Below are 25,585 nucleotides of genomic sequence, written 5' to 3' on the forward strand. Positions count from 1 at the left end.
TATTTTATAAGAGTTTGGAAACTAATGTATGTGATTTCTTAAATACTGTTCTGAAAGGAGCTTTGCTGAGCATTTCATTATTAAGGGCAGCCTATCATTACCCAGTTCCTAAGGATGGTGCTCCAAACATACAACCTTGAACACAGTGTAAATACATACAGTATTTCTAATGCAGTAATGATATCAAAGAGTTGTTTCACCGTGTTTGCTCTTTATTTTGATATAATTAGTGGAACACTCTCCCAGAATAATCAGCCCTGGAGATCACTGTCGCTTGCCTGACAGGTGCAAGCCACCTAATCATGTGTTCGTTTCACTGGGGTAGACAGCTAACGAGCATAAAGCCTTTTGGATTTTTTAAAAAGTAAACTCCAAGCTTGGCTGACTTTTATAATAACATTTCTGAGCCTTTAATCACTCAGGAGGCCATTTCAATCAAGCCCTTCCCATAATTTTGTACTTAAACCTGTTTTTCCCTCACAAAGAAGTAGATATATTTCCAGAACCATCATATATACATGTCATGCTCATCAGCTTTGTGAGTCTGCCTGTTGTCAAGTCTATTGAAGCTTTATGATGGAAAAACAAAGACGCCAAACAAATTACATTAAAAATTCCAGAAAGGACATGATTAAAATGGTGCACAGTGCTGAGTTATTCATGTTTAGTCTGTGTGCCCATGACAGACTGCGTAAGGTCAAATATTTGATTAGTGCAGAGTGATTTGATGATTATAGTACATGATGAACAAGAGTGCTTCTGGTAAGTCTGTTGTTTCATTCCTTTCAAAGAATAAATCAAACATATCAAAAGTACCTGGTGTATAGCCCATTGACTAACTTATGTAATTAATCCCATTAGGGATTAGATATTGTGTTTTTTAAAAGAGAAAAGAAAATTAAATGCCTATATTAACATTGATTTCTGTTGCAGTTCATTATTATTATGCTATTGTGTAAATAAACACTATATATATGTTGACATAGAAGGTATTTACTTTTTATTTTTCTCCACTTAGCTAGTTATTAAATATGAATTCTTTTCTAAAATAGTTGTCAGAGCTCTGAAAGGCACTCAAATATGAAAAAAATGAACATTTTTTTCCTGAATCAATTATTTACCTGATTTTTTGGTGAACTGCCTGACATAGAGTTAATAATTTTATTTATTGTGCATGTTGGTCATGCTTTTAGTATCCTAGTGCTAATAAATGAGGATTCTGGGTTATCATATCCTTTTATGACAGTCTCTAGACATTTTAAAATAGTTTTCACCTTTAGTATTACCTTTCAGTCAAGACATATTTTTTTCTTTTATCAGTAGACAACCAGAAAGGTCAGTGTATTTATTTCTCTTTTTATATTATTTTGAAGAACTTTGCATTGACAGTCTTCAGTTGTATCTTGAATAGGCTTAGAAATGGAAGGTAGAGAGTCTTACAGAAACACCAGGCCTTTCTTTACAGTCACTGACATGTTCCCCTTGGTCACCAAACCTTTAGTGCCTTTGGAGGACAAGATTTAGTAGAAGAATTGCTTTCCAGTTACCACACTGTAATCTTGGGACTAATGAGAATTTAATTTTGAAATAGTTTACACTCCACTGAAGAAAGTCCTTTTTAGAAGTGAGATATTATTATCATTATTATTATCTTTCTGGCTAGACTCTACTTTTGTTAACAGCAATCATGCTTTACATTTTTTTAGCTACCTTGAGGAACTAAGTAAATATTTTATGAAATCACCAATTGTAGTTTATACATTTATGCTTCTTGAAAACTCCTGATTCAGCGACCAAGTTCTATCAAATGAGCTGGGCCCAGATTAACCAAGACTAAACTTGCAAACCAGCCATATTCATTTAAAGGGGGAATGAAAGTAATGGATTTTGACCTCTTACAGCAAAAACTGTGTATTATTTTTCATAAGGTACTACAAAGAAAATGCTGTTGGAAAGCAGATAATAAATTGTAACCAAACCCTTAGTATATATACACCAATGAATAAACCAGAAGAAAAGTAGATGTTCTTAGACGCTATGGTGATCTTGAGACTGAAGTGATAGCGCTGATATTTCCCCTCTAGATCGTTACTCTTGGATATTCACCAAAGTGGAAGACATTTGTTGAGTCCACTGGGTTTTGAAGCATATTTTTTTTTCCACAGAAGAATCTTCTCTGTGGTAATTGGGAGGTTTTTAAGACCTACATCCATAAAGCAAGCTGAGATGATTCCCAGAGTTTTCCAGTATAGCCACTATTGAATGAAAATTGAATGAATGTCTTAAATATTGAATACATTCATTGCCAGCAATAAAGTGAGTGTTTCTGTTTGTTCCCCAGACAGGAGTAACTGATGCTTCTCTACACTCCGATTTATCATTAAAGAGCGTTACCAGCCCATTGTATGGAGACTCTGTGCCATCAGTTGTGGCAACACAAGCTGTAAACAAAGAACTTTGTTTTCAGTGGTACATTCCTCCCCTGGAAAAACCTCCAAAGGAAACAGAACCTATGGTATGTAATATAATTACAAAGCTAAATCTTAGATTTGGATGTAAAGTTTAACAGAGCCATTATAAGAGTAGAGAATATCCTCTAATCATATAAACAGAAATGTATAGCAATTTAGAATCTATATTGTCTAGTAAAATAACTGTGCAAGTAACTAAGAAATCTTGAGAATGTCTGATTCCTGTTGATCATTTTCCTTTTTCCTGGACTTAAAGAGAAACTTTTGTGTATCAACATTATATGTGACATTTAATGTTTTCTTACAGTTATCCTTTATCACATTAAGGAGATTTTTTCCTACTTCCACTTTGACAGAAAGTTTTTTCGTGACTATTTTACTGTATCTATTAAGCTGACTTTATGACTGATCTCTTTTAATATGGTAGTTGATTATATAAGTTAAATCAACCATGTGCTCCTGAAATTGGCCATGATGTATTAATTTTATTGGATTTGGTTGGCTAATGTTTCCTAATGAATTTTGCCACTGTTTTCAAGAGAAATGGGGCTTCCCTTGTGGCTCAGCTGGTAAAGAATCCACCTGCAATGTGGGAGACCTAGGTTCGATCCCTGGGTTGGGAAGATCCTGTGGAGAAGGGAAAGGCTATCCACTCCAGTATTCTGGCCTGGAGAATTCCATGGACTGTATAGTCCATGGGGTCACAAAGAGCTGGACACAACTGAGTGACTTTCACTCAAGAGTAATATTGGGCTATAATTTTTCCTTTTTGTGCTATCTTTGTCAGATATTTTCTGTATGAGGCTTTTGTTAGGCTCATAAAATTCATTGATAAATAAAATCATGGTTTTCTGTTCAATGGTGAAGTTTGTGTAAGTTTGTGGTGGTGATACAGTTGTTAAGTTGTGTCTGACTCTTGCCATCCCAGGGAATGTAGCCCGCCAGGCTTCTTTGTTTATGGGGATTCTCCAGGCAAGAATGCTGGAGTGGGTTGCCATTTCCTTCTCCAGGGGATCTTCCTGACCCAGGGATCGAACGGGAGACTCTTGCATTTTCTGCATGGTAGGCAAATTCTTTACCACTGAACTCGATTCCGTTCAGTCATTCAGCTGTATCCAACTCTTTGCTACCCCATGGACTGCAGCATGCCAGGCTTCCCTGTCCATCACCAACTCCCAGACTTGTTCAAACTCATGTCTATCGAGTTGGTGATGCCATCCAAGTATCTAATCCTCTGTTGTCCCCATCTCCTCCTGGCTTCAATCTTTCTCAGCATCAGAGTCTTTTCCAATGAGTGAGTTATTCGCTTCAGGTGGTCAGAGTATTGGAGTTTCAGCTTCAGCATCAGTCCTTCCAATGAATATTCAGGACTGACTTCCTTTAGGATGGACTGGTTGGATCTCCTTGCAGTCCAAGGGACTCTCAAGAGTCTTCTCCAACACAATAGTTCAAAAGTGTCAGTTCTTTGGTGCTCAGCTTTCTTTATAGCCAAACTCTTACATCCATACATGACTACTGGAAAAACCATAGTTTTGACTAGACGGACCTTTGTTGGTAAAGTAATGTCTCTGCTTTTTAATATGCTGTCTATGTGGGTCATAGCTTTTCTTCCAAGCAGCAAGCATCTTTTAATTTCATGGCTGCAGTCACCATCTGATTTTGGAGCCCCGCAAAATAAAGTCTGTCACTGTTTCCCTTATTTCCCCATCTATTTGCCATGAAGTGATGGGGCTGGATGCAATGATCTTAGTCTTTTGAATGTTGCGTTTTAAACCAACTTTTTCACTCTCCTCTTTCACTTTTATCAAGAGGCTCTTTAGTTCTTTGCTTTCTGCCATAAAGGTGGTGTCATCTGCCAGCTTGTGCTTCATCCAGCCAGGCATTTCTCATGATGTACTCTGGATATAAGTTAAATAAGCAGGGTGACAATAAACAGCCTTGACGTATTCCTTTCCCAATTTGGGGCCAGTCTGTTGTTCCATGTCCGACTCTAACTGTTGTTTCTTGACCTGCATACAGATTTCTCAGAAGGCAGGTAAGGTAGTCTCGTATTCCCATTTCTTTAAGAATTTTCCACAGTTTGTTGTGATCCACACAGTCCAGGGTTGTAAGTTTGGAGTAACCCTTTTTCTCAGATACTTGCTAAGAGTTTATCAAAGTAAAGCACTTATGTTTTTGTTGTGAGGCAATATAAGACTAGAGATATAATTCTCCATAGTTAGAGGCAGTCTTTAAGCAATAGTACTAACAACGTGCTGGTTTTCAGACCTGGTGTCAGTTCTGGTTGGGCTAATATCTGTTCCAATGGTAAGTGCATGTGTCAAAACAAGTTTTAAGTATTTTAACTGTCACCCCTGTGACAGAACATTGGGGTTTTCTATTTCTTCTTGGGTCAGTTTTGTCTAAAGTTTCATTTTCTAGGAATTTTTCCATTTTATTTAAAATTTATCTCATCTTTTTGGATAAGGCAATAGCTACCCACTCTAGTGTTCGTGCCTGGAGAATCCCATGGACAGAGGAGTCTGGTGGGCTACAGTGCATGAAGTTGCAAAGAGTCAGACACGACTGAGCGACTAAGCACGCATGCTCATCTTTTTAACCAATCAGTGTGTTTGTAGCTGAAGTGCACCTTTGAAACCTTATATTGCTTATCTGTGCATTTTTTCTTGGTTATTGTCACCAGAGATTTCTCATTAATTAATTTTATTTCATTAATCCTATATATCTTTCTTCTGCTGTTTTTTTTTTAATGTGTGTATGTGTCTTCTTTTCCTAACTGACTTCTTGAGATAGATGTTTAGCTCAATCTTTAGTCCTTTCTTTCTTAATCTATGCATTTAAGGCTATCAGTTTCTCTCTAAATTTTGCTTTGGCTTCATCCTACAAGTTTTTATTATAGTATTGTCATCATCTTTCAGTAAAAAATAACTTTTTAAACTTCCAATATGATTTCTTCTTTGACTTACAAGTCATTTCAACATGTTTCTGAAATTACTAACTATATGAAGTTTTTCTAGTTATCTTTTGTTATTTATTCCTAGATTATTTTGTTCTGTGTTAATAAAAAATATTCTATATGATATTGTATATGAAACTTGCTTTTTTTTTACCAGGAAATGTTTATTGTGTAAATATTCCACTGCTCTTAAAAAGAATGTGCTCTCCTCAATTGTTGAGGCAGTGTTGATATATGTGCAATAGGTCAGTCTGTGTAGTCTTATTCAGGTACTCTGTATCCTTACTGACTTTTCTATTTTTGTTTCGCTTCTTATTTTTTTTAAATCAAGAACCGTTGACCCTTGAAAAACATAAGAGTCAGGGTGCTGGCCTTCCACACAGATAAAAAATCTATGTGTAACTTTACAGTTGGCTTTCCACATCCACATTTGTGGATTCAGCCAACCATGGATTGTGTATAATAGTATAATAGTATGTATTTATTGAAAAAAATTCTCATAAAGTAGGACCTGTACAATTCAAACCTATGTATTCAAGAGATTTTACCATTTAATTCTGTCACTGAGATTGTTGTTGTTTTAGTTTTTTCTTGTCGTTCTGTCAAGTTTTGCTTTATGTAATCGGAGGCTTTGCTCTTAGGTACAATCAGGTTGACAAGTGTTGTGACTTCTTGGCGATTTCAGTATTTTGTCGTTTTGAAGTGACTTCTGACCTTTTCATAAGAATGCTTTTTTCCTCATAAAGTCTGCCTTGTCTGATATTACTAGAGGAAAATGACTTTCTCGTGGTTATTATTTTCACAGTATTTCTTTTTCCAACCTTTTGCTTTCAACCCTTTTTTGTCCTTGTGTTTTAGTTGTATTTTTAAATAAAAATATATGCTTGGATATTTTAAAATGCAGTCTGACAACATTGTAGTTTGACTAGCAAAGGTAATCCATTCATAGTTAATATAAATGCTACTCTATTTGTTTTGAAATCTACCATATTATTTTAAACTATTACTTCTCTCAGTTTTCTGTCTTTCTCTCATTTTGGGATTTATTATTTTTCTCATTCATTTTTACTCTCTGAATTTTGAAATTATGCACGTTTTTGCTGTGCTTTTTGTGGTTACCCCTCAGGACAACATACATACTTACCAATTTTAAAGTCAATGAATAACGTCTTTATTCCTATAATGACTTATATTATTGTACATTTTCTTTTTAGTAACCAAGATAATATTATTTTTATTTTATACAAGAGTTATTTTCCTTTAGAATTTTCTATATATTCAACATTTGCTTTGCTTTCTATTCCCTCTTGCATTTTAGACTTTCCATTTAGGATCACTTCTTTCTGTTGAAGTATATATTTTGAAATTTCTTTTGGTGAGCATCTTCTGAAGGCAAACACTCTCAATTTTTGTTTGCCTGACAAATGTCATTGTTTTACATTATCTAGGAAATAAATTTTTATGGAGTAGAGAATTCAAGCTTGGAAATTATTATCTTTTAGTACATTGAAAGTGTTACTTACTCATTTCCAGTGTTGCTCTTAAGAGTCAAATTGCTGTTGCTTTAAAAAATATTCTGACTTCTTTGATGAACCACTTTGGAGGCTATCTTTGTGCAGTTTTACTAGGAATGGTCTTCTTTTTATTTAGTTTGCTTTCATTAGTGTAGTGGTTAAGAACACAGGTTCTAGAGCCCTCAGAATGGGACAGATAAAACTCCTGTTTTGAATCCCAGTTCTGTTATTATACTTAGTAATTTTGTGACCTTTGGTAGATGAGTTAAGTTTTCTGTGTCATGAGTACCCCAGAGATAATTGTGTAAATGTGTTAGTCACTCAGTTGTGTCTAACTCTTTGTGATCCCATTGACTGTAGACCACCAGGCTCCTCTGTCCATGGAATTCTCCCAGCGAGAATACTGGAGTGTGTTGCCATTCCCTTCTCCAGGGGATCTTCCTGACCCAGAGATCAAGCCTGTGTCTCTTATATCTCCTGCATTAGCAGGCGAGTTCTTTACCGTCTGACCTACCAGGAAAGCCCTAATTGTGTAAACGTAACCTAACTTATATGCAGAGTACATCATGAGAAACGCTGGGCTGGAAGAAGCACAGGCTGGAATCAAGATTGCTGGGAGAAATATCAATAACCTCAGATATGCAGATGACACCACCCTTATGGCAGAAAGTGAAGAGGAATAAAAAGCCTCTTGATGAAAGTGAAAGAGGAGAGTGAAAAAGTTGGCTTGAAGCTCAACATTCAGAAAACTAAGATCGTGGCATCTGGTCCCATCACTTCCTGGGAAATAGATGGGGAAACAGTGGAAACAGTGTCAGACTTTGTTTTTGGGGGCTCCAACATCACTGCAGATGGTGACTGCAGGCATGAAATTAAAAGACACTTACTCCTTGGAAGGAAAGTTATGACAAACCTAGATAGCATATTCAAAAGCAGAGATATTACTTTGCCAACTAAGGTCCGTCTAGTCAAGGCTATGGTTTTTCCAGTAGTCATGTATGGATGTTGAGAGTTGGACTATGAAGGAAGATGAGTGCCGAAGAATTGATGCTTTTGAACTGTGGTGTTGGAGAAGACTCTTGAGAGTCCCTTGGACTGCAAGGAGATCCAACCAGTCCATTCTGAAGGAGATCAACCCTGGGATTTCTTTGGAAGGAATGATGCTAAAGCTGAAACTCCAATACTTTGGCCACCTCATGCAAAGAGTTGACTCATTGGAAGACTCTGATGCTGGGAGGGATTGGGGGCAGGAGGAGAAGGGGACGACAGAGGATGAGATGGCTGAATGGCATCACTGACTTGATGGACATGAGTTTGGGTAAACTCCAGGAGTTGGTGATGGACAGGGAGGCCTGGCATGCTGCGATTCATGGGGTTGCAAAGAGTCGGACACAACTGAGTAACTGAACTGAACTGAACCTAAATAGTAGTTGTCATTTATTATTATGTAACTTTAATATTATTACACTATTTTAAAGTGTAATAACTTCAAATATACATGTGATACACTCAGTAAGCATCATTTTTAAAGCACCTTTTAAAGTGTACCAGCAATATTTCCCTAGAGATGCTTCAGGTGCCAATGTTGTACAGAAGAGAGTATAATCTGAATAACCAGCAAAACTGAAGTGTATAGCAAACAGGAGAAAAAACTTAATTCTTCTCTGAATGCTGTTTAAAAATTTGTATCACAAGCATAACTCATTTTAATGTTTATTATCTTTAATTCTGTATCTTTATCCACGTCTATGTTCTTACATGTGTATAGATGTTTGCAGTAGGGCTAACTGGGGAGCAGGAGGAGAGGTGGGCAAGTATTTGGGAGCAGTTCAGTATCAGTGCCTGAAATCTTTGGAGTCGGACCAGTGATTCCAATTCTGGGAGTCTTGAAGAGGGGTCAAGCTTTGAAAAATGGGACAATCGGTCACTATCACCTTTTGCAGAGGAAGCTTCCACTATAGCATTCTTTTGATTTCTGCTGTCTCTAAGAAGGGCCTTGGGCTCTTTCCCATGAAACATTTCCCGTATATTTTTGCCCTGTTCAGCACTTTTTATCTTTTTTTTTTTTTTTTTGCCTCCTGCAATGGACTGCTCCTGCACTTCCCAGCTCTTGAGTGCTGTCCCCTCTAGCAGTGCCTCTGGTAGCTTCTGCTGCTCCTTGACTCATGTGACCTGTGTCAGATGGTAAAACCTCCAGAGCCCACCCTTTATTTATTCTCAAGCACAGCTTCTCCCAACAGCCCCTCCATTCTGCTTCTCTAGGCTGGCAACCTAGGGCTAACTCCGAGTCTGTTATCTATCCCTCCTACCCATACAAAAAAAGAGAAACTTTAACACCTCACTTCCCAGAAACATTTAAAGCTGTTTCTCATATTTTGAAAGTACTCGCCTTCCCACCCTTTTCATGTTCAATCCGTGCCAGATATTCCATATGCATTTTAAAATAAAAAATCTGTGGTCTCTTTCGGGGGAATTTAGTGCAGTAGTTTTCAAATCACCATTCCAAGAATCCTCATGGGTCATGGAGTCAATAGAGTGGGTCACGAGTAGTATTTTTTTAAAAAAGAAATTAAATATAAGAAGGCAATATCAGAATGCACCACATACAGTTAGTGGAAGTGTTTTCTGAAACATTTGTTTCAGGATAGATTCTGTTAAAAAGAGCATTTCTAGATTGACGTTCAGCATTCTGAAGAATTTGTTTACTGGCTGACAAGAGAACCAACAGAGTGATAAAAGAGGATTTCCATTCAGAAAGGGTCTGGAAACAGAAGGCTGACATGGTTGGGAAACAGATTGTTTACCCCAACAGTTAGTTTTAAGAAATGAGGAACAAAGCATAAAGTTCATTTCACAAGGCTATAGAAATATCACATCCCTATCAGTCTAGGGCAGGATGATCTGGGGGAGTTAATGCTCAGACTGCATCTGTGGCTGATAATTAGAATAACAAGGTTTCATGCATCAACAATCACATCTGACAATTAGCATGGACCCATGAACTGGTGTCAGACAGAGATTAGAAATGGAGCACCAACTAACAAATTCTAATTTAAACAGGTTGCTTGAGTAATTTTTGAAAGCCACAAGCAAAGACACAGAACGCACAGTTTTCCTATCTTAGTTAAGGGACATTTTTTTCCACCTTTGACAATAAGTATGTATGTATTGGGTCATGATAGAAGATGCAATGGCTGCCATAAATCTCAGCAACACAATCAGGAAATGCTGATTTAGGAAAGCTAGATGTTCTCAAACCGAAGAGTCTATGTTTTCAGAAGATAATGCTGAAATTTGTTTGATGATTTAACTATTGAATGTGAGCATTCATCTATTCATTATCTTAGACCTTCAGTGTAGAGTTTAATGTTGGAAAAACTGGGTGAAGCTCATGAAATCCCACGAGATGATACAAGTATCATCTTCATTAACTTCACAACAACTCTATGGGATAGGTACAGTTGTCCCTCAGTATCCATAGGGGATTGGTTCAGAAGCCCCTCAGATATCCACCAAAATCCAGAGATGCCCAGTCCCTCATATAAAATGGCAGACATGTGTGCTAAGTAGCTTCAGTCATGTCTGACTCTTTGCAACACTATGGACTGTACCCCACCAGGCTCCTCTGTCCCTGGGATTCTGCAGACAAGAATACTGGAGTGGGTTGCCATGCCCTTTTCCAGGAGATCTTCCCAACCCAGGGATCGAACCTTCACTTCTTATGTCTCCTGAACTGGCAAGCAGGTTCTTTACCACTAGTAACCCTTGGGAAGCCCCATAAAATGGCATAGCATTTGCACATACACTCTGCACATCTTCTGTATACTTTAAATCATCTCCCCATTACTTACAAAACCTAATATGATGTAAATGTTATGTAGATAGTTGCCAGAACATGGCAAATTCAAATTTTTGTTTTTGAAACTTTCTGAATTTTTAAAAATATTTTTGATTCACAAGTTGTTGGATCCATGGATGCAGAAACCCTGGATTATAAATTATGCTATCCTATTTAACAGAATTACCTTTAGTAGAATATAATAGAACCACACATGTTATTCACTGAAACTTCTTTACAAGCAAAGCATCTTTTGAACCATTTCAGTGTCTCCTAAGGACAATTACTGAAGAGACTGCCAGAGCCTATCGTTCTAATGAACCTCCCAGACTCTGGCATTAAAAGGCGTTGTGAAGAATGGCTGATTTAGACAGAAGACTGCAGGTTAGCCTTAAGGAGATATAACCATGACCAAAGGTTTGATGGTCCAAATTTGTCTCAAAATTACACTTTAGGGGCTTTAGCTTTAAAGCACCTCATATTCTTGCTATTTTTAGCACCCAGGATAACCGGTAGGATGCTTTAGATCACAAGCCAGCCTATTTGAGGTTCAGAATGAGACTGGAGTTATGTTTATAACTTGATCAGGCTCAAGGAATGCAAGCCAGAGCAAGTAGGGCAGGGGAGGGGCAATAAAGCTTCAGTAGCTGGCCCTTCCTTTTGGCCTGTGAGACCTAAGCTGGAGGGATGCAAACGACTGCAAGGGCTATTGTGTTGAAGGCAGTTGCACAGCCCAAGGCATGTTCTTCAGAGGCCATGAAAGTGGTAGGCAGACAAGCATGATCAAGTTAAAGAAGTCTGATCAGGCAAAGCTTGCCAGACTCCATCTGGCAAGTGAAAACACAGATTTGTACAGAGCTAAAATAGTTCTTGGAGATAAGTTTATTCAGAAGCCCAACAAGTCTGGGAACAAGAAATACAGAGCTAGTGCTCTTTTCTGGAGGTTTTTATACCCCTAAGGAGAGCAAGACACTATTTCAGGGTCCCAAACAAACAGGCTATGCATTCAAGACAAGCTGAGGCCTAGCTGGATAGTAAAGGATGAGTTAGGATTCCTGGGAAAACTAACAAGTCTTAATAAAAGCAGAAGCTCAATGTTATTAACTTGGATATTAGGAGTACTATAACTAAGATCATGCAGATGCCCAGGACCTCCCCTGAGGTATTCTAGATTCTGGGGCTTGTTGCCTAAGTGATTAACTAGAGTTGCTCCTGCATATGGGGCCCAAGATTACCTCCAGCTTCTGGGAACTGGGGAAGACAAAAGCTGGATAAGTGAGGCAGGAACTGGCATCTGATAGTCCCTGGCCCTTGCAGAGTGTGGTCAGGAACCAAAACCACCAGCACCCCTGGAAGCTGATTAGAAATGCAGAATCTTGAATCTCACTTTAGACTCACTGAATCAGAGTATGCATTTTACTCGTACATTCTAAAATGTATGCACTTTCAAGTTTGAGAAACACCAGTCTAAACTGGTGCTACCAATGCACTTATACTCTAATGATGACTCTCCAAGAAGTATTCTATTGCCAATTCATATAGTGGGCTCCACTGGTAACCTCTGATTTCTTTTGGTCCCACCCAAGTCAAATGTCAGAACTGAAAGGAAGCTAGAATACCTAAGCAACATTCTCATTTTACAGATGAGAAACAAAGTTCCATAGGGGTAAAATAACCAATGTCACAGCTCATTAGTGACAAAAAAGAATGCAAACCTAGGTCTTTTCATTTTAAATGTTAATTTCTATATAAAATGCATATAACTAATTGCTTACTAATTAATAAAGAATTTATTGAGTGCATACTGTGTGCCAAGCATTTTGTTGGGTGATTAAGACATCAAGACGAGGAAATTACAGACCAGCTCAATCTAATGGAAGTGGAAAGTAGATTCTTCTTTCACTGTTCCTGGGCTGTAAGGACAAGACAATTTTTTTTTAAAGTAAAATATAATTTATTTCTAATACTATATTAGTTTCAGCATAAGGATTTCATATTTTTATACATCATAAAACAATCACCATGAAAAGTCTAGTTACCATCTGTCACCATACAAAGTTGTTACAATATGATTGACTATATTTCCTACGTTGCATATTATATCCCTCTGACTTATTTATTTTGTAACTGAAAGTTTGTAGCTGTTAATCTCCCTCAACTATTTCACTCATCCCCCAACCCCTCTCCCTCTGATGACCAGAAGTTTATTCTCTGTATCTATGAATCTGTTTTGTTATGTTTCGTCATGTTTTTTAGATTCCACATATAAATGAAATCTTGTCATATTTGTCTTTCTCCATCTGACTTATTTCACTTAGCATAATACCCTCTAGGTCTATCCATGTTGTCCAGAATGGCAAGATCTCAGTATTTTTATGGCTGAGAAATATACAATTTTCATTGGTATGTATATAATTTTGAATTAGCATTTTTTGCAGAGGTGGGATTGTTGGATCCTATGGTAGATCTATCTTTAATTAAAAAAAATTTTTTTTTCTAGTGGCTGTACCAGTTTACATTTCTACCAGGAGTGCTTCAGAGTTCCCTTTTCTCCACATCCTCATCAACACTTGTTATCTGTTGTCTTTTTTATAATAGCTGCCCTTTTAGGTGTGAGATGATATCTTTCTGTGGTTTTGATCTGCATTTCCCTAAAAATTTTTGATGCTGAGCAATTTTTCACATGCCTGTTGACCATCAGTGTGTCTTCTTTGAAAAAATGTCTGAGATCCTCTCAGATGTCCAGTTTTTAACCAGGGTGCTAATTTGTTGCTTTTTTTTTTTGAGGTTGAATTGCCTGAGTTCTTTGTATAGTTTGAATGCTAATGTCTTACCAGATATATAATTTGCCAGATTCAAAAAAATATTGCTAAGGCCAATATCAAAGAGCATATTACAGATGTTTTCTTCTAGAAGTTTTATGGTTTCAGGTCTTACATTTAAGTCTTTAATCCACTTGAGTTTGAGTTTATGTGTATATATAGTGTGAGAATAGTCCAGTTTAATTCTTTTGCATGTAGTTGTCCAGTTTTCTGAGCACTATTTATTGAAGTAGTCATTTTCCCGTTGTATATACTTGCCTTCTGTTGTAGATTAATTAACCATATAGGTGTGGGTTTATTTCTGGGCTCTCTATTCTGTTTCATTGATCTCTGTGTCTGTTTTTGTGCCAGTTCCATTCTGTTTTGATTGATATAGCCTTGTAGTAGGATTTGAAATCAGGCAGCATGATATCTCCAGCTTTGTTCTTATTTATCAAGATTCAGTTCAGTTCAGTTGCTCAATCATGTCCAACTCTTTGCAATCCCATGGACGGCAGCACACCAAGCTTCCCTGTGCATCGCCAACTCCCAAAGGCTACTCCAACTCATGTCCATTGTGTTGATTGCTATCCAGCCATCTCATCCTCTGTCGTCCCCCTCTCCTCCTGCCGTCAATCTTTCCCATCATCAGGATCTTTTCCAACGAGTCAGTTCTTCACATCAGGTGGCCAGAGTATTGGAGTTTCGGCATCAGTCCTTCCAATGAATATTCATGACTGATTTCCTTTAGGATTGACTGGTTGGATCTCCTTGCGGTCCTAGGGACTCTCAAGAGTCTTCTCCAACAACACAGTTCAAAAGCATCAATTCCTTGGTGCTCAGCTTTCTTTATAGTCCAACTCTCACATCCATACATGACTACTGGAAAAACCATAGCTTTGACTAGACAGACCTTTGTTGGTAAAGTTGTGTCTCTGCTTTTTAATATGCTGTCTAGGTTGGTCATAGTTTTTCTTCCAAGGAGCAAGTGTCTTCTAATTTCATGGCTTCAGTCACCATCTGCAGTGATTTTGGAGCCCCCCAAAAATAAAATCTCTCACTGTTTCCATTGTTTCCCCATTTGTCCTAGTTCTGTGAAAAATTCCATTGGTCTTTCAATAGAGATTACATTGAATCTATAGGTTGTCTTGGGTAATATGGTCATTTTAACAGTTTTAATTCTTCCAGTTCGTGAACACAGTTTATCTCTCCATTTGTTTCTGTTGTTTTCAGTTTCTTTTTATCAATGTCTTATAGTTTTCTGAGTGCAGATCTTTCTTTTACCTCCTTGGTTAGATCTATTCCTAGGTATTTTATTCTTTTTGATGAAATTGTAAATAGGATTCTTTACTCCTTCTAATAGTTCATTGCTAGTGTATAGAGATGCAACATATTTCTGTATATTAATTTTGTATTCTGAAGCTTCATTGAATTTCATTTATATTAGTTCTAATAGTTTTTCTTTTGGTATCTTTAGGATTTCTATATATAGTATCATGTCATCTTCAGACAGTGACAGTTTTACTTCTTCCTCTAAAATTTGTATACCATTTATCTTTTTTTCTTGTCTGATTGCTGTACCTAGGACTTCAAACACTATATTAAATAAAAGTGGTCATAGTGGGCATTCTTGTCTTATTCCTGAACTTAGAGGAAAAGCATGATGTTAGTTGTAAGTTTGTCATATATGGCCTTTATTATATTGTTGAGGTATGTTCTCTTTTATACTCATGTTGTTGAAATTTTTTTCATCATAAATGATGTTGAATTTGTCAGAAACTTTTTGCGCATCTATTGAGATAATCATGTAATTTTTATTCTTCAATTTGTTAATGTGGTGCATCTCATTGAATGATACTGAGTCATCTTGCATCCCTGAGATAAATCTCGGTTGATCATGATGTACACACAAAACAATTTTAAATATAGAATTCCTCAGTGTTTGTAAAAAATCACATCACTTTTTTTTCATTCAAAAAGTCTTTTCAGAAGTGAATAAGGAAGCATTGGAAAATTTTTCATGGGTGTATTACCTCCTGAAGAATCCAGTCCTGGATATGTAAGGTGATATAACTTTTCCCTGAGGGCAAAAACAAGTTGGGAATAGAACTAAGCACTGTTCTCAACTGAAAACTAAGTGGATTAGATGAGAACAGGCTGGGGGATCAGATGGGAAGCTGGTTTGGGATTAGCAGCAGATCTAAGAGAATATGGAAAGTGAGGTACCCAGGTCAGGTTAAGGAGCCAGGATGATCATGGGGCTACAAATGACAACAATAATGCTCTGGATACTGCTTAAAGCAATTCACATTGACTCAGTCCTCACACTGATCCGTTGGATGAAGATTACCATATCTTCTACTTTACAAATGAGAACACAGAGGCATGATGTTTTCATAATTTTCCCAAGATCACACAGCCAGTAAGTGGTGGAGGCAAACCCAGGTATCCTGGCTCCAGAGCTCAGGCTCACAACAACTCTGTGAGTTTAGTGCTTTATTATTTAATTACAGCCCTATTTTATTCAAGTTAATTTTGACTTCAGGCTTTTATTCTTCGAATCCAATTATCTATGCCAGGCTTCAGTTAAGTTCAGGTAAAGAAGTCTTCAAATTGTGTTGCAAAACCATTGACAAGTATCAGTTTTAGGAGGGAGAGTGTCATTTCCATAATCAGGGGTTCAATATAAAGCATGGCTTCTATTTAAAATTTTCAACTAACATGCTTTGGGGAATTTGATTAGTTCTTAGCAGATTAATGGAAATTTCAGAAATATAAAGATATTAACGTGTAGCAGGTATATGACCGAGTTGTTTGCTATGCACCTGAAACTATCACACCACTGTTCTTCAGCTATACTCCAACACAAAATAAAAAGTTAAAGGAGATGCTGTAAGCACTACTAAAAAAGTACAAGATATCACTCCTGTCCTCAGAGATTTTATATGCTAGCCTGGGAGTCAAGGTTAACAAACACAGACTGAGAGCAAACACCATAAAGCACTGTGAGATCTTGAGCTAATCTCTCGGATTCATTTCATTTTCTTTTCAGAAACGTTTCGTCAAATTTCCCAAAGTGTGAAAAGTCAAATATTTTTAATGAGTAAAGAAGAACAGTTCTCTGTCTAGCTCTCCTTCTCTGTGAATCTCTCTCCTCGGATGCAATTGCTTCAAACTCTTTCAACTGTTTTGTTTGGTTGTTTTGCTTTCTCCCATTTAACTAAATTATGTGCTCAGGTAATGATTTCTCAAGTGATCAGCCTTACACACTCTTCTTCTCTGCACCTTCTCCTAACTGAGTCCTATCACAATTCTTAGACCATAGTCAGTGTTCAGATTATGACTAGGTAAATATCACTTACTGCTGAGCCAAATAAGGTGCTGTTTCCTTTCTTGTCTTCTTGCCTGCAGCGGGGTGGCGGAAACCTGCCTCACTTTTGTTTCACTTAGTATTCTCTGTATTTTAGAATCTCTTATTCTTCCTAAGGTTTCAAATAACTATACAGTCCTTCTCCATGTGGACAAACTCATCAGCTTGTCTCTTAGTTCCTTTTTTCTTTCCTTCAGAGACATGCTTCAAACTGGACCAATTACTTTCATGGCTCAGATATCATCTTCAGAGCCCACTCTTCATCCTCCTAATAATTCCTTCCTGTCTGAGTTGGATTCCCTCGCTCCCATGTTTCTCTCTGTCTTGGCTTGCTTTCTCATGTTAAAGGAACACATCTTCCATCTTCCTGAGAAAGAATGTGCTGGAGGTTCTGGTAATTCAGAGCTCACCAGACTCCACAAATTGCATCTATGGAAGGCTCTAGTAAAGAATAAAGCATGGCAGGATGAAGAAAGTACAGATAACCATTAGAGAGACTCAGGTACCCAGGAGGAGCTGCATGGTCCTCTCTCAGTTACATGGGACACATGCTATCTATGGGTCATGAACCACTGAAATATGGTGAGATATGTTGGTTTCAAGAAAGCTGCTGTCTTACTTGGGAGGATTCTTTCCTAAGTCTCTGATCATGTAGTCAAAACCAGACTGTGGGGCCAAATTCAATGAGAGAAGTGATGATAAAAATAGACTCCAGATGTAAGTAATCAACATGTGTATTTTCTACAAAAAAAAAAATAGTGCTGGTAAGCTGGCATAGGCAGCCTCCTGGTGTGTTTCACACCCAAAAAAAGAGCTGTGTTAATTACTTGCTAGTACATTCCGTTCAGCTTTGGTCAAGGAACAGTTCCGTGATTTCAGTCCTCTGAGATGGTTTCCAAGGTGGTGATGGATTGAGATTATTCCTGCACTTACATAGGAAGTAAAGAGACCTTATATACCTGACGAAAGGTCATCATTTTAATACTTAATTCACTGTTGTCTCGGCATAGAATTCTAGGTTGAAAATTATTTTCCCACAAAATGTAGGAGGCACTCGCTGTTCACTGCCTCTGGGAATTCTGCTTTGCTGTTGAGAGTTGTGTTCCCATTCTGATTCCTAGTTCTTCATTTGTGATGCCTTTCCTCTGCAAACTCTGCGGATCTCCCCTCTGTCCCCTGTGTTCTAAAGTTGTGTGGTGCACCTTGGTGTGGGTATTGTTCTGGATCCTTAGGGTGCCTCTTTCAATATATGAAGTTTATTCTTTGGTTCATGTAGATTTGTTTCTTTGATAATTTGCTCCCTCTAATGATCTCTGCACTTTTTGGAATTTCTGTTTTTCAGATATTGAGCCTATTAGATTGAATGTTTACTTTTCTCATCTTCCCCTGCTCCCCACCATTTATGTTTTTAAATTTAGGTTTATTTGGGGGGAGATATATTTAACTTTATATTTCAGTAATCTTTTATTGATTAGTTGTTATGATCATATATATATTTTTTAATTTTTAATTTTTTTTTTTACTTTACAATACTGTATTGGTTTTGCCATACATTGACATGAATCTGCCATGGGTGTACATGAGTTCCCAATCCTGAACCCCCCTCCCACCACCCTCCCCATATCATCTCTCTGGGTCATCCCAGATCATATATATCTATATATTTTTAATTTAAGAGTGCTTATTCTCTGTTCCATTTTAATAGCATTGTGTTCTTATTTTGTAGATGCAACATTGGCCTTTTTCTGTCTAAGGATATTAATTATGGTTTCATTGACATTTTCTTCTGCTCTCTGTCCTGTATCTGATTCTCCAAGTCCCTGTATTACATTAGTTCTGGTCTCTACCTTTCATTTCATGTCTAGTGACCCTTGGCTGTTCACTCATGTTTGAGAAAATGAGAATCAGATTTAGTCAGGCTTATGGACTTTTGGCCTCACTGCAGTGTAACTGAGCTAGCAATTTCATTGGAGGATCCTGGAATGTTAGATCTGAAGTTGTCTTCTCTTTATCTGGTAAATTTTTCCAAAGAGGATCTTTTAGATTCCTGCTTGGTTTTCTACATTCTGGGTAGGGGCTAGAGTGGGATAAAGGGATGCCTCTTATTCAAAATACTGACTTTCACTTATCAATATTTTCAATTCAGCCTTTCATTCCTGGACTAATGTCCTTCCTGAGCATAGATCTTTTTCTAAAATTTTTAATTGGAGGAGAACTGCTTTACAAATTGTGTTGGTTTCTGCCATACATCAGCATGATTCAGCCATAAGTATACATATGTCTCCCCACTCCTGAACCTCTCTCCCACACCATTCCACCCCTCGAGGCTGTCACAGAGAGCCTGATCTGAGCTCCCTGCATCACAGAGCAAATTCCCACTGGCTTTCTATTTTACATATGGTAATTTGTATATTTCAGTGCTACTCTCTCAATTCATCCCACCCTCTGCTTCCCTCACTGAGTCCACAACTCTGTTCTCTATGTCTGCATCCTGTAGCTCTTCTTTGATTTAACCTCAACAGTGAGAAAAGTGAAAGAAGTTCAGCCAGCGTAGAAGAGGCAGAAAAGGAGGAAGGGAGTCTCCTGGTTGCAAGGGCTCCGAGAAGGGATGGGAGGGAGATTATTCCTGAGGCTGTTGAGGTTCTTGGTCATGCTTGTCATCGGCAGCCCCTCTGAGGCCAGGTGGGACACCACCTTTCCTCTCTGCTGACTCAGCTATGCTCTTCCAGGTGCTTTCACAGCATTGCTTCTGTCTCTCATCTACTTCATTTTCTCTTTTGTTTCTGTCTTTGTGAATTTATGACTTTAAGGAATTTTTTTATTCTTAATTCATATTGGGAGACTGCAGGATCTTAGTTCCCTGACTCCTCATAGGGATCAAACCTATGCCACCCGTGGTGGAAATGCAGAATTCTAACCACTGGACTGCCAGGGAATTTCCCACATCCCTTTACGCTCACTTTAGTTTGACTAGAGAGGAACCAGAGGTAAATGAATGTACTTAATTAGTCAATTTTGATCACCAACTCTGGGGCACAGCTTTCTTACATCTAAAATGAAGGACTTAGAGTGGACCACCTCTAAGTTTCTCTGAATCTCAAATGCTGTGAATTCATTATAAAGAGGTGCCGTAGAGTGTAGGACTGACTCTAAGAACTGTCAAGAGTTCAAACATTAGGTAAATTACTAAAGCACGAGTCATTAGGAGATGTTTCATCTTAGAGGTGGGGACTGAAAAATTGTGTGTGGATTGCATGCACAAAGAGAAGAAGGGAATTGCCTGAGTGAACAAAAGTAGCCAAGACCACCGATGGGGAAAGGGGCATATTGAGAAGGAACAGGAAACCAAGCTGGATATTCACCAGGTATATATTAGAACTTGTTGCAGAGGACCTTCAAGGGCTAAAATTTAAACTTAACTGCAGTATGAAGCGTCAGTCTTCAAAAATAATATAATCTTAGTACCAACTAGCATTTATTTTCATTTCATAACCTTTGCACAATTCTTGTTCATATCATTTCTCTTTAAAATGATTTGGGGGGAAAAGCTTCATTTTTTCTCTTTCAAAGAAAAGCCTTTTAAAGTATAATGACATTGTTTTGAGAACCAATGCTGTAGTTTTTGAGGTGGAGTGTAATTTTGATGTCACATTTGAGATGCCTTTTCATTTTCTTACAGGTTTTATTGTTGTATGCATATAATATGAAGCCCCTGAATATTTCTGATGTTGCATCTACTGCTTGCAACAGTGTGTACGTAGGCTCTTTCTGGGTTCCACTAAAAAGGCAAGTAAAGATGGATTATCTGCAATTCTAACCTCTTTTCTGATGTTTTCATAAGGTTGGCTGTTTCAGTAATATACAAGGTAAATCCAGGAAAACTTTTGGAAGACATTTTTGGAAGAATCTTCCTTTTACTTAGAGAAGTATGATATTTCAGTGGTTAAGAGCATGAACTCTGACTTCAGTCTGCTTTGGTTCACATGCCACTTGTGGCCTTCCCTATCTTAGTATCCTTGACCAGACTACTTAACTTCTGTGTGCCTCAGTCTCTTTATCAATAAAATAAGAATAATAATAGGACCTAGTATTGCTGGAGTATTGTGTTGGAGTATTGTCCTAGTATTGTGGGGTTTCCCTGGTGGCTCAGAAGGTAAAGAATTCGCCTGCAGTGTGAGAGACCTGGGTTTGATCCCTGGGTTAGGAAGATCCCTTGGAGGAGGGCAGGGAAGCCCACTCCAGTATCCTTGCCTGGAGAATCCCCATGGATAGAGGAGCCTGGTGGACTGCAGTCCATGGGGTCGCAGAGAGTCGGACACGACTGAGCAACTAAGCACAACAAATTATTGGAGTAACAGTTCCTAGTACTTCATAAACAGATCACAGAGAGTACAAAGATGTTGTCTGTAGTTTTGCCTGTAGTTTAGGGTGTGTTTTAAAAATAACTTAATGTGACTCTGTATTAAGTTGTAATTAAGCCCAAACTCCATCCCCATCCTAGCCTCATCCTTCCCTCTCTGCCCAGTCCTATACGTTGGCCAATCCTATCTGTTCCCCCATCAAAAGTCTCTGGATCAACCACATTATTTACCTCCCTCTTCATCCTACAGTGGATGGAGACTCTTTAACTTTCACTCATGCCAGGATTCTGTCTCTTCTAATCTCACCTTATTCAATTCCTTGTTTGTTTTCAGTTTTTTTCTTTGCTTAGTTAATTTAGTTGTGATTCCACTATTTGTTACTCTTGTTACCTTAAGCCTAACCCATTCCATTTTCTCATTTCTGAGATGGAAATAATACTTTGCCTTTGGGGGTTATTCTTGGGATCAAGACAGACAGTATATGCATATGCGTCACATGCATGTATCATATATGCATATACTTTGTAAAACCAAAAGCACTGGGCAGATGTCAAGTTTCTTCACAGCCTCCTGCACTTGTCAGCCTCGGCTCCTCCCCCTGTTCACCACCTACTAAGTGCTCAGTGAATGGAGACTTGGTGCTTCTCCGTCCTTCCGAGGAGGAGAGTCTGGTTCCTGCTTCCTGATTTCCATTTGCAAAGACTTCCTGGCCTCACCATGAAAGGGAATAAAACAAGAGATGTTTCAAGAGCTGGCATACTTTCAGTTATTCAGTCAACTTTCTTTTCCATTTTTTGTTTATTTTCCAGTGAAATGGCAGAGAATCTTAGACATAAGACTATACCAGCACCATTAAGCCACAACAGTGGGAAATCATGCTCCTGCCTTTGTTGTTGTTCAGGTCACTAAGTCATGCCCAATTCTGCTCTTACCTTGTACATCCAAAACATAGCAGGATTTATTTTTTAGAACTGCATGATGAAGAAGATTATAATTTCTGCAGAACAGAATGTAATGAAACTGACAGGATTCTTTTCTTATAAACTACAAAACACTCTTGATTTTGGGGTGTTTATGATCAACAGTAGGGTGACTACAGTTAGGGACACACCCCTGTCACTGAGGCTCTTATAGGGGAAGGTAACTGACAAATGTTCATCTGATTCATCCCTTGGTGATACAGCGAAAACAGACTATTTCTCTCACCCAGGGTAGAGTTCCTTGTGTTTCTATGGGCTGGTCAAGACAAGGGCAGTCTAAGGGAGTTGCTCTTGTTAACCATCCTTTAGAAGGCAAAGTAAGAGGATGCTGTGGAACACTGGGGAATCGATGTTCCTGCATTTGTTCCTGATGTCATTTTGGTTTTTTGCATCATCTACTTCTATTACATAAAAATTTCCCTCCACCCCTGGATCGAGACCTGTGGATCCATGCACATTTATGCACACACCTGTTCTCTGCATGCCTGGATCCTAGAGTCACCAGGAGCCCTGCAGGTGGCTGTTTGCTTCCTTTCACTGTCATTGCTTTTCCAGCTTCTGACCTCATTCAGTTAACTCCTGCCTTCAGCACCTCCACAAGTCACTGGACTGTGACTCCAGAAGCTTTCTGGCCTCAGTGTAATTACCACTGTGTCCTCTGCCCTCTCCCTCGGCTTTTGCTTTTCCTTCTTTCTTTTTTTTTTTTTTTTTTGTATAAAGTTTTTTATTTTTTTAATTTTAAAATCTTTAATTTTTACATGTGTTCCCAAACATGAACCCCCCTCCCACCTCCCTCCCCATAACATCTCTGTGGGTCATCCCCATGCACCAGCCCCAAGCATGCTGTATCCTGCGTCAGACATAGACTAGCAATTCAATTCTTACATGATAGTATACATGATAGAATGCCATTCTCCCATATCATCCCACCCTCTCCCTCTCCCTCTGAGTCCAAAAGTCCGTTATAGACAGCTGCGTCTTTTTTCCTGTCTTGCATACAGGGTCGTCATTGCCATCTTTCTAAATTCCATATATATGTGTTAGTATACTGTATTGGTGTTTTTCTTTCTGGCTTACTTCACTCTGTATAATCGGCTCCAGTTTCATCCATCTCATCAGAACTGATTCAAATGAATTCTTTTTAACGGCTGAGTAATACTCCATTGTGTATATGTACCACAGCTTTCGTATCCATTCATCTGCTGATGGACATCTAGGTTGTTTCCATGTCCTGGCTATTATAAACAGTGCTGCGATGAACATTGGGGTACATGTGTCTCTTTCAATTCTGGTTTTCTCGGTGTGTATGCCCAGCAGTGGGATTGCTGGGTCATAAGGGAGTTCTATTTGCAATTTTTTAAGGAATCTCCACACTGTTCTCCATAGTGGCTGTACTAGTTTGCATTCCCACCAACAGTGTAAGAGGGTTCCCTTTTCTCCACACCCTCTCCAGCATTTATTGCTTGCAGATTTTTGGATCGCAGCCATTCTGACTGGTGTGAAGTGGTACCTCATTGTGGTTTTGATTTGCATTTCTCTGATAATGAGTGATGTTGAGCATCTTTTCATGTGTTTGTTAGCCATCCGTATGTCTTCTTTGGAGAAATGTCTATTTAGTTCTTTGGCCCATTTTTTGATTGGGTCGTTTATTTTTCTGGAATTGAGCTGCATAAGTTGCTTGGCTTTTCCTTCTTTCTTGATTCTTCTCCCCACTCCCCACATGGTACACGTCCCTGTGTGGGCTCCTTGATTGGTCTCTTAGAGCCATGGCTGACTTGTCCTAATTCTGAGCTTCAGACCAGCCAGCCAATTGGAGATGGTACTGAGTTTAAGCAGGAGTGGATCTTTTGTCACTACCTGGTGTTTCTTTGCCCATGTAGATATTTATTTCCTTTGTTTTCATCTTAAGCAATATTTTGGCTGTCTACATTTCTTTCCTCACTATGCCTTTGTGCTTGTGCTGCTGTGCTTAGTCATACCCATTTCCTTGCAACCCCATGCACTATAGCCCACCAGGTTCCTGTGCCCATGGAATTTTCCAGGCAAGAATACTGGAGTGGTTGCCATTTCCTCCTCCAGGGAATCTCTATTATGCCTTTGCCAGTTTGTAATTATAAATCTGACTGAGTGTATAACTAAATCATAAACATCATACAGATAAGAATCACATCTCTTGGCTCGTGTCTCTTGAATGAAGGAATAATTGAATGAGTGATGCTTGGGGAGGCGGTTGCCAGAAATCTAAGTGTTAAATAACTAAGGATTTATTTTACACATATTATTGATTCTGGGAATAAATGAATGCCTTTCTCTTAAAATAAAATGCTTATGTGTTTATTATTTTTAGAGTTATTTCAGTTCATGAGAAACTATCTAATCTTACGCAAATTGCTGAAATATCATTGCCAACAACTCCTAAAGTTACTTCAAATGAAAATTTACGTGAAGTAGAGGAAACAGAGGAGAAATCAATTGATGCAGAAATGGAAGTAAGTTAAATGGAAAATTATATTTCAGGATGGATGCCATTATCCATAATCATTTTTATTATTTTTTGCTTTGTCAGAGCAGAACTAAACGTGGATAACTTAACATTATCTATGTAACTAAACATAGATCATGTGGTTCTTCTGGCCTTTACTTTCTCTACTTAGAGAACCAAATATGACCCAACTTTTGGACACATAAGTAATGTTTTTATTCAAAGCTCTTCTAATACTAAGAATCAGATGGTAATGAAAACAAAGCCAACCAAGAGAAATTATTCAGATATCACCATGGCTCCTAAGGAACAATGCTCTGTAGCTTTATAATGTTACTTTTAATTTCTCACTCTAATATTTGAGCATTTTTATTATGCAAATAATATGTGAAGAAAAATTAGAAAATATAGATAAGCATATATCTTTCAGACTTTTTCTGCACATCTGTATTTTTCTAACCAGAAAAAAAAGGCATATTATATTAACGTTATAGTGTGTTACTCATCTGATTACAGAGTTGAGTGGTTTTGTGATGACTGATGTTCATGTTTTGGAGGAAATGGCTATTTCTCTTCTATTCCTTCTTTGTTCTAAACCCATTGAAAAATGCGACAGCGGAAATGGATACTGTATATGGAGATGTCAAAACATCAGCATTGTTGTTGATAAAACTGATTAGCAAACATGGCACTGGATCTATGGCCGAATAAGCTTATTACCACTCCACCCCTGAATTAGCCAGACTTAGTTATCTAGCATACTTGTGTGACCATCGGATTTCCACCACTCCCCTTCTGCCCCTGGAAGGCTG

The 25,585-nt window shown here is 38.1% G+C and overlaps 1 protein-coding gene across 1 annotated transcript in view; it reads left to right on the plus strand.

The window, feature by feature from the left end:
• Window positions 1-25,585, plus strand: part of CFAP54 (cilia and flagella associated protein 54) — a 324,333-nt gene that overhangs the window by 264,142 nt on the left and 34,606 nt on the right. Inside the window, exons 64-66 of the mRNA XM_052640302.1 lie at window positions 2,342-2,515; window positions 20,630-20,736; window positions 24,639-24,780. Of these exons, the coding sequence (XP_052496262.1) occupies window positions 2,342-2,515; window positions 20,630-20,736; window positions 24,639-24,780 (423 nt within the window). The remainder of the gene's footprint in view (window positions 1-2,341; window positions 2,516-20,629; window positions 20,737-24,638; window positions 24,781-25,585) is intronic.

Source organism: Budorcas taxicolor, chromosome 5 (genome assembly GCF_023091745.1).
Source record: "Budorcas taxicolor isolate Tak-1 chromosome 5, Takin1.1, whole genome shotgun sequence".
NCBI classification, from domain to species: Eukaryota; Metazoa; Chordata; class Mammalia; order Artiodactyla; family Bovidae; genus Budorcas; species Budorcas taxicolor.